General features: G+C 37.3%; 1 protein-coding gene across 1 annotated transcript in view; it reads left to right on the forward strand.

The window, feature by feature from the left end:
• Positions 1-10,000, forward strand: part of LOC136834541 (carbohydrate sulfotransferase 11-like) — a 20,053-nt gene that overhangs the window by 958 nt on the left and 9,095 nt on the right. Inside the window, exons 2-3 of the mRNA XM_067097130.1 lie at positions 5,656-5,759; positions 6,135-6,284. Of these exons, the coding sequence (XP_066953231.1) occupies positions 5,656-5,759; positions 6,135-6,284 (254 nt within the window). The remainder of the gene's footprint in view (positions 1-5,655; positions 5,760-6,134; positions 6,285-10,000) is intronic.

Genomic DNA, 10,000 nt, shown 5'->3' on the forward strand with positions numbered 1-10,000 from the left:
TAGAGTATAGCCACAGAAAGCAGCACAAGCACGAAAACAAATACACATTATATATATCCAAGTGATACACATATTGCGTGGAATGGCTAATGTTATGTCTACCTACGATATTATGGCAAATTACATATTTACAATCATTATAGCTACTTGTAAATTTATTTTCCCAATACACCTATCGGCCTGCTGGTCTGACTACGTGGCCAATCTTTGATGTATACTTATTCCAAGTATGTCACATACTGTATATTTACATTGATGCTATCATTATGATTCATTCGAATGATGGAAGTTTTTTCAGGGAAAACTAAACAATGCGCGTTAACTTCATTCATGAAAACATTCATCTGTCATTGATTCTTATCAAAGGTTTCGTGTTATTCACTGATGCCACAATTATATATATATATATATATATATATATATATATATATATATATATATATATATATATATATATATATATATATATATATATATGCGTGAGTGTGTGATATACAAACGTGTACGTACGTACATACATAAATATATACATACATACATAATACATACATATATATATACATATGTATGTATATATGTATCTGCGTCATTCCAAGGGTAGGGTCTTACTGTCTCCGTTCTTTTTTTCTGTTACAGTTATTTTGACCGTATTATTTTTTCGTCCTTCGTGGGCTCCAGGAGTTCGGTTTGACGAAGAGCGAGCTATGCGGGAACGTACAGTTAAAGCCACGTTTTGCTGCAACCCGAGCAAATAAGGACACTTGGTTATTAACTTCATCTAAGAAAGACTTCGAAAAATCCGAAGGATGGCACCTTCGGAAGCCACACCCTCCAGACAGAGAAGCGCATTGGTGAAAATGGAACACACATGGCCGAAGCGTGTTTCAATAAATAAAAAATCCAAGTCATGATAGGGAAATATTCTTATTCGCAGATGCCCCATCCATGAGAAGACATCAGATAACCAAATGGTTTGGTTTTGAACATGGAACACTGATTTCTGATTCTTGTGTGAGGGAAATGCTAAGAAAGACTCTCACACAATATGGTCTAGATTACATGACTAGTGAAATTCACCTACTTAGATGAAAAAAACCTCAGAGGGTAAAATATGCTATGCAGGTGATGTCAAACACATGTGCTTAATTTATTGAATATTTAGGAGAGAGAGAGAGAGAGAGAGAGAGAGAGAGAGAGAGAGAGAGAGAGAGAGAGAGAGAGAGAGAGAGAGAGGTTGTTTAATGACTTTTTTGATCATGTAAACTCATCATCCACGGTAGGTGATGTAAAACCACTGAATGCTTTTGGAGCTGAGTAAGATAACCAGAAAACTCTTCTGAATAAGGTTACTGATGTAATGACAACAATGAGAATATGGAACGGAAAGTCAAGCAGTCGTTACAATTTCCAGAAGGGAGTGATATGCTAAGCACAAACTGCCGTGTACTGCCGTGTAGAATATCTTTAAAACAAAAGTTGAATCAAGCCACACCAGAACACTTTGTTGGTTGTTGCCGACAGATGAGTGGACCCGCGATCATTATCCAGGTGCTGTATATTAAAAACATAGGATTAGAAAGCTTCTTCCCGGGAAGAACGTTGCACTACTTAGTGATAAACCAAACATCGATACAGGGCATGAAAATAACGATCGCTGATCAGATGACTTGGAGTCAACAAATGCTTCAAGCAAGGTCACATCCTATAATGAGCGTGAACGTGCATTAGAAATTTGCATAACTAGCAACACCTTCAAAAATGTACACTTAGATTTAGAAGGCAAGTCCGATAATACAGACGACACTAAGGAGAATATGGTCAGTGTGACATTAGAACAGAATATAGAATTTAAGTCAAAGACCAAACGCTGGGACCTATGAGGTCATTCACGCTGAACGGGAAATTGACAGTTAGAAGGTTTGAAGTAACAGGAGGATAACCTCGCAGTTCCGCTATGAAACAACTGTTAGAGAGGATGGAAAGTCAGATGGAAGAAAGAGAACATGAACAGAGTTACAGTAAAATGAACGAAAGAGGCTGCAGCTGAAGGCCGAAGGAACGCTGCATAGGGGGCCAGTGCACCACTGACTGCACTACCCCCTACAGTATATAGGTGGCTACAAGAATCTTTGCGGTATATAGGTGGCTATAAGAATCTTTGCGGGATGTAGGTGGCTATAAGAATCTTTGCGGTATGTAGGTATAACATTGTTAAAAATAGGAAATTTCGTTGCATTCAGGTCAAAGGGTGGCTGACGGTCAAAGTGAAGAAAATTTTCTGATTAATGAAATTAACCAGAGTCAGCTGTATTTTCTAATGACAGATGTCTTCAGAACCATTCAAGGCGATAGTCTTATGGATGTTAAACACTGCACAAGAATGCTAGCATCTAATTTTAAATCAACAGGTGTTTATGTAAAAGATGGTGTCATTTCACTTTTTTGCAAAACTATTTTTTTAGGATGAGATATCTGAATAAGAAAATTGACATGGATAAAAAAAAATAGGAGTAAATCGTACAATAAAATAGGAAAAAGTTTGAGATTAAAAACTTAACGATTTCGTGATTCTGAATGTGCTTGAAACTTTATCCACTGTATAACAATTTGGTGCACGGTACAGAAACTTTATCAAATATGAAATATTGTTACTAAATTCATTTTTGGTGTTGTATAGAAGGATTATGACGTTTTGCTGCCCTTTTCGTAACCTACATGCCAAAAACACGTCAAATAAAAGGAAAATGGCAGTACAACCGTAGGTTGTACGATGCATGACGTCATGCACAAGTCGCTCTTATTTTGGTTAACAAGTCAGCCGATCTAATATACTTCAACCATGGGAATACAGAAGCCTCTCTGAGACCATTATGTCATATGCCAACGGTGAGGAGACAAGCACATGGCCAAACCATGACATACTTTGTGTATCATATATATATATATATATATATATATATATATATATATATATATATATATATATATATATATATATATATATATATATATATATATATACTCAGGGTTAAACAACAAGCAAAGAGGTAACATTACAGGGCCATTAGTTGTATTGAAACCAACAGGTATGCCTTACGACCAGCACTGCTTTTAAACATGCTTCCCATATGCTAATGGAGCCACTTGACAAAAAAATTAACATATAACCCTGTACTTTAACGAAAGGTTTGGCATATGTCAGTAAAAGGAAATACTTGAACTGCTGTAAGGCTGACTCTCTCTCTCTCTCTCTCTCTCTCTCTCTCTCTCTCTCTCTCTCTCTCTCTCTCTCTCTCTCTCTCTGACATTAGATACTAGATGCAAACGAGTGCTAAGACTAAAATATTAAAAAGAAACAGCGACTATTGCTCAAACTTGCAAAGGACTTCAAGGGTCTGACAGAAACGGGTGGGTTGCAATGACTCCCAAAAACCCAAAAGAGCGAGGCAGCTGTTTTTCTTCCAAATAAAAGAACAATACGACCAAGTTCTAGACACATATTATGATATTGGAGTATATCCACCAACTGCACACCCATTTTTGAGTAAAAGTCTCGTTGCACCTGTCAGGCTATACAATCTTTTAGATGGCTGAAACTCCCAAACTCGGGAGAGGTCTCTGCCTTCCCCTTCTCTGGCTGTGCAACATAAAACGACCAAATGGTGATATTTTCAAACTTCAGCTTTGAACTCAAACTTTCATGGTTTTTCTTTCTCCAACTGCAATATTTTGTTTAAACTGCACCTCAGAAGTGACGGGGGTCTTGAAATTGTTATTTACCCTTTTCTGGAAATCATCATCTTCATGATAATATACTACAGCCGTTCTTTAAATCTGAATTTCGTAGAGCCTGCCTGTACTCCAGCAATGTCTACTGACCTAGGAACTTCTAACAATTCACGCTTTTTCTGTTTAATTCCAGGTATTCACATTAAAGCATAAAGACCAATTTTTCTGCAACTATGACGAGCGCTGGTTACAGCAAAAACAATTCTCAATCATTATGAGAGAAATTATTTATATACTGTATTTTCCTGTACGTCTACCTGTCTACTTCGTTGTTGCATGTATGTACGGTATACATACTTGGCCAATGGATTTTCAAATCCTGCAGACCCTCAACAGTTGGTGAGGCCAATCAATTTTTTTCACTGCTGCTGACATTTGTGCAAAATAATTTTCTACAGAAAATTAGAGGTTTAGCCTAATGACTCTTCAAATGAATTCGATCCCAGTTTTGTGACGCACTAGAATTAAATGAGTCTCTAATGTTGATGCAATGAAATCAAAAGAGCCATTTCAATAACTCACCTGAACTTTGTGCCATAACTTTCTAGAGGTCTTTCTAAGAGTTTCCAGAAGGATCTAGCACTTACTACAGTAGTACACTGAGCTGGATACCTCTTCTGTACGTTAACACCTAACAAAACGACTAGGCCGAACGTCATTTACGTACACTGCACGTACTAGGGTTTCACGTTATATTATTATTATTATTTCAATAGATGAAACCTATTCACATGGAACAAGCACACAGGGGCCACTGACTTGAAATTCAAGCTTCCAAAGAATGTTGGTTTCAACCTCCCACCGCAGACCCCACACTGCAGCAGTAAGTGATCATGATACAGAGCCGGTGATTTTTCATCGCCCCGTAGGAGACCCGAACCCGCGACATCTGAGTGGCATTCCACGACACTAACCACTATACCAGCAGACCATAGTAAAGAATTTCACGGGATTACCATCACAACTTGAGAAGAGTGAGCGACAGAAGGACGGAAATCACGCAGAGATCCGTTAAAATCAGGTTGCTGCTGCAAACAGTGTGTCGCTGCTAGCATAAGGGTTAATACTACTCAGTTTGCCAGAATTTTTATCTTGGCTACAACTAAAATGAGGAATAGTTTCCCTAATGCCATCGTGGAATATTCTTACCTCCTAAGGTTTAAGCGAGGAGCAGATTTATTCCTGCTGTCTGCTGACGTCTCCTGAATTTCTCGAGAGTCGGTTTTATTTTCCATTCCCTCATATTTTTTATTTATCACCTTCTCCGATAAACTGCCTCTCCTTGCAGGTTGACATCCCTTTGGAAGCCTCTTGGGTTCATAGTCTGTTGACTTGTCCATAAGGGTTTGCAGCCGATGATTTGAAGAAAAAAGAAAGAAGAGCCAAAAGGGACATTCGAACAACTTAGTGTTCGATAAGTTACGTTTTCTGGATGAATAAACAAAAAAGTGGGACGTTTACTTATGTCCCAGGATATATTATGTGGGAGGAACTGACCTCTCTGTATCGACCTAGTGAAATACCTTACTCATGGAACAGAATATAGAATGTAAGCCAAAGGCCGAGCGCTGGGACCAATGAGGTCATTCAGCGCTGAAACGGAAATTGACAGTAAAAAGGTCTGAAAGGTGTAGCGGGAAGGTAACCTCGCAGTTGCACATTGAATAATTGTTTGGAGTGGGTGGAAAGTTAGATGGAAGACAAAGAATATAAACGGAGGTACTTAGGAATGAAAGGGGTTGCAGCTAGGGGCCGAAGGGACGCTGCAAAGAACCTTAGTAATGCCTACAGTGCACCGCATGAGGTACACTGACGGTACTAACCCCCTACGGGTGTAATACCCTATTCACACATTCTGTTTCACAGGCCGGAGCCACCACGTGGAAGACCCACATGTTACGGATGAAAGGATACACAAAACCCATAGATAACCCACACGTGGACTGGGTACACAGGATGCTGAGAGCTAGGTGAGTACCTTTGCCCACGAGGTATTCTTATTGGGATTTTCTACAGCAATCAGAGAGAGAGAGAGAGAGAGAGAGAGAGAGAGAGAGAGATTTAATATCGTATACGAAAATGTAATCCTCGTAAATGTATATACATAAGTGTGAATGGTTTTTTTTCTTGAGAGAGAGAGAGAGAGAGAGAGAGAGAGAGAGAGAGAGAGAGAGAGAGAGAGAGAAGAACACTTAAGAAAATGTGCACACCCTCGTAAATATATATAAATAATAGTAAATAGTCCTGTTTCAACTCAAGAGAGAGAGAGAGAGAGAGAGAGAGAGATAATTACAAAAATTTAAAAGAAAATGTCATAGTATCTCTGGCCCTTTCTTTTATTCCAGGCAACTCTTAAACCGACAACAAGCCGTCAAAATCCTAAGTTCCCCGTCTGTCGCCCGGGTCGTATCCGTCCGACATCCGGTTGCCCGCCTGATCTCCGGTTATACTAACAAGTTCTACAACGGACTTCTCCACGTGCCGGATACCGTGACGTGAGTGACCACAGTGACCGACTAGTTATGTAGTCACACCAAAATGATCATGAACATGGCTGTCATTAGCTACGTTGCCAAACTTCTCCCTGACTTCTAATCCGACTACACTTGATCTGCACCCTTCAGTTCGGGGTTCTGTAATCCGGTCATGAAATCCTGCTTATTACTTGAAGAGCCAAGAATGGTATTTTTTTTTTTATCTCACTGTTTCATTCCTTTTCGTCTGTGAGTTTGGGCTAGATATTGTGCATCTATATAATTCATTTATATGATTAGAAACTAAATCACCCTTATCCTACCGTTATCAAAACAGTTGAACGTATGATTTTAATTCTTCATTTACTGTAATTTCTTTTTTACTATAAATCATCCTTTATTCGTCATCAAATTTCAGTTCTTTCGCTCAATTTACGTCTTCAGTGTCAGAAACGCAGAACAATAGTGCCAAGCTGTTTACCCTTTCTGACCTGGTATAAGGAAGATGTGGCATCGTTTCTGCCAAATCTACCCGATATCCGAACTTAGGTCAAGGTTTTACGAATCAAATCTGGGAAAAGTGGCACCGTCTAAAAGCACTACAATATCATACATGTTCGTAGTCATTTTGGTTTAACTGTAATTGATCTCGTAGCGTGAAATCATGGCATAAATGACAGTAAGTTTCTTTAAGATTTGTTCACAAGCATAGGGAAATGTGAGTGACATGACTGTTGTGTATTATTATTATTATTATTATTGTTATTATTATTATTATTATTATTATCATCTAAATATCTCGTAAGATCACCCTTATTGAAACAAATATCATTGAAACAGAATGGTCTTCCGGATGCCGTTGATTTATATTGCCGTTTCTCAATCTCTCGAATGAATTTCTTTATAGCAGCAGGTAAATCATATATGATGTACAAAGTTCATTTATTCCCTAACATTTCGGTAGTTTTCCCTACTATTTACTGATAGTTTTCCCTACTATTTACTGGTAGGCGAATAAAGCCAGGGGTAACCTTACGTCATATTTATATCCACAAGTGGCATTACAGAAATTAAGTTGATTGTTGATTGGCTGTCGAAACTCATCAGAGAGATTACGAAACTGCAATATAAACTCTACGGTATCTAGAAGACAATTATTATTATTATTATTATTATATATATATATACATTATATTACATTATTAATGATGTTGGTATACTGTAAGTGTGAATTTTGATATATTTTCTCAGCCACATTCTTCGGACAATTATCATTATCCAAAATTTATTGGCCATCCACTAAATGGAAACCATGATAAGAAATTATTTTAAATACCAAAAGTTCGTAAAATGTACTACAATGGAAAAGCCATCCACTGCAAGGAAATAACTAGAAAAAGAGTTTCAGTTACCTCCACAAAATGAAGTTTCAAAATGTATTGCACACTCGCATGACAAAAATAGCGTTGGAAAGATTACAGAGAACGGGGGAGAAGCGCCCTGTTAGACGGCACATGTTGAAGTACACACCATGAGTAATAATGCTCGAGGGAGCCATAGCATAATCATTATGTGATTTATATCAGGACAAAACTAAATGACTGGGAAGAAAGCGCCCCATACCCGAAATCTCTGGGATCACGTGGTTCCAGAGGAATGAGGTGTTGGTAAAGACGGTAGTAGAGATGTGAGAGGGGGAGGATCAGATGCCCTGAACTGCGAGCACACCATGAGCAGGAATAACCACTGAAACCATAGTATTAATAAAAAAATATTAAAAAATAAATTAATTAAAAAAAAAAAAAAATAAGTAGATTTATCGGTCATGCATTTAATGATATGTCAATATTATCGACCATTTATGGGTTAACTGTTACAAACTGCGAGTAATCAAATTTCAACTGAACGACAATTAAAAAAATTTGCAGCCCATTTATCGGTTAAATATTACCAGAAAGAAGGAAAAAACTATCGACCGTTCATCAAAAAAAATTACAGAATTCATTATCAACAATATGATGAAAATTATTTTAACTACGAACACCTGTTTACTGTTCAGGTTAAATCCTCACGGATTCTTCTTCTGAGAGTGACAGGAAGTTTAAATGTCAAGATGTAATCAAACAGGTGTAGGAACAATTTTATCAATTTTATATAACTACTTCATAATTATGACGCAATAATACGGAGAGAGAGAGAGAGAGAGAGAGAGAGAGAGAGAGAGAGAGAGAGAGAGAGAGAGAGAGAGAGAGAGAGAGAGAGAGGGCTTATGAAATTACATACTATATATATATATATATATATATATATATATATATATATATATATATATATATATATATATATATATATATATATACATATAGGCTATAGTACTTACACATACACACACGTGTGTATATATATATATATATATATATATATATATATATATATATATATATATATATATATATATATATATATAAAACAGCACCTGTAGTGCAATTAGCCAGGTGGTCGTCTTTCCTAAGTGGGACAGATTTGGTTCATGTTTCCGAGGCCCTTGGATCGCGTCCAGCCTACCGTCCACCAATATACAAGCTGCGAATGGTATCAGCTTAAGACCTTAATACTGGGGTCAAGAACAATGGCTAGGTGTTAGTAACCGCACCATGCAAGACTTGCTATGAAACCGGAAGGGTGTACCCTTTTGGAGCAACTCCTTCCCTATGGGAAAAAGGGTTATATACCACGGAAAATTATATAGACTGTATATACAGTATATATATATATATATATATATATATATATATATATATATATATATATATATATATATTTATAAATATATATAATGTATATATTTTACAATTATAAATATATGTAATGTATATATATAAAATATATATTTATAAATATATATGTATATATATACATATATATATATATATATATATATATATATATATATATATATATAGATATATATATATATATATAATATATATATATAATCATCTTCACAGGATAATCCATACAAGCCACACCCATACACACACTCACACAGAAATGCTAAGGAAGTATAACTCTTTCCGAATCAATTCAGTGAGTCAGGCAACACTAGTACAAGCATTGTCCTTGATATCTGTTTATAGAGGGCAGGCACCACTAGGCAGTCTTTATGAACCATAAAATACACCTCCGGAGGTAATAACTTTTCATTATTATTTCCTGGCGAAGGGATTTTACCAAGCCGCTTTGGAGGCTGTGCAGTCACGTGAACTTTCGAGCGGTTTCTTTGTCACGGTTGACGAAGTACGATGATATAATCACGTATCTGGTAATGAGGTGTTTTGATACAAAACTGCTAGTCGTCGCTGGCGCACAAAAAATAACCCCTCTGTGTGTGTGTGTGTGTGTGTGTGTGTGTGTGTGTGTGTGTGTGTGTGTGTGCGTCTGTGTGTGTGTGTAACTGATAGCAATCTCACCTGCTAAGCAAGATCACTTTCGACTTATGGCCAAGGGCGGAAGGAGGCCAAGCTTCGTTAAAACTCACTGTGCCACTCTTGACCTAAGTAGTATATTATGTAATGTGCAGTCAGGGGGTTACACTGGTCGCAGCATGGATAAAACTGGGCACGTGGCTGGTAACATCATCCCAGAAGTCTCGCTGAGAAGAGGAGGGCTGCCATTTTCTGGGCGAAGCCCTTCCAGGAGAAACATGTATGATGAAACACATGCACACACACACACAT

Source organism: Macrobrachium rosenbergii, chromosome 54, assembly GCF_040412425.1.
Source record: "Macrobrachium rosenbergii isolate ZJJX-2024 chromosome 54, ASM4041242v1, whole genome shotgun sequence".
Lineage (NCBI taxonomy): Eukaryota > Metazoa > Arthropoda > Malacostraca > Decapoda > Palaemonidae > Macrobrachium > Macrobrachium rosenbergii.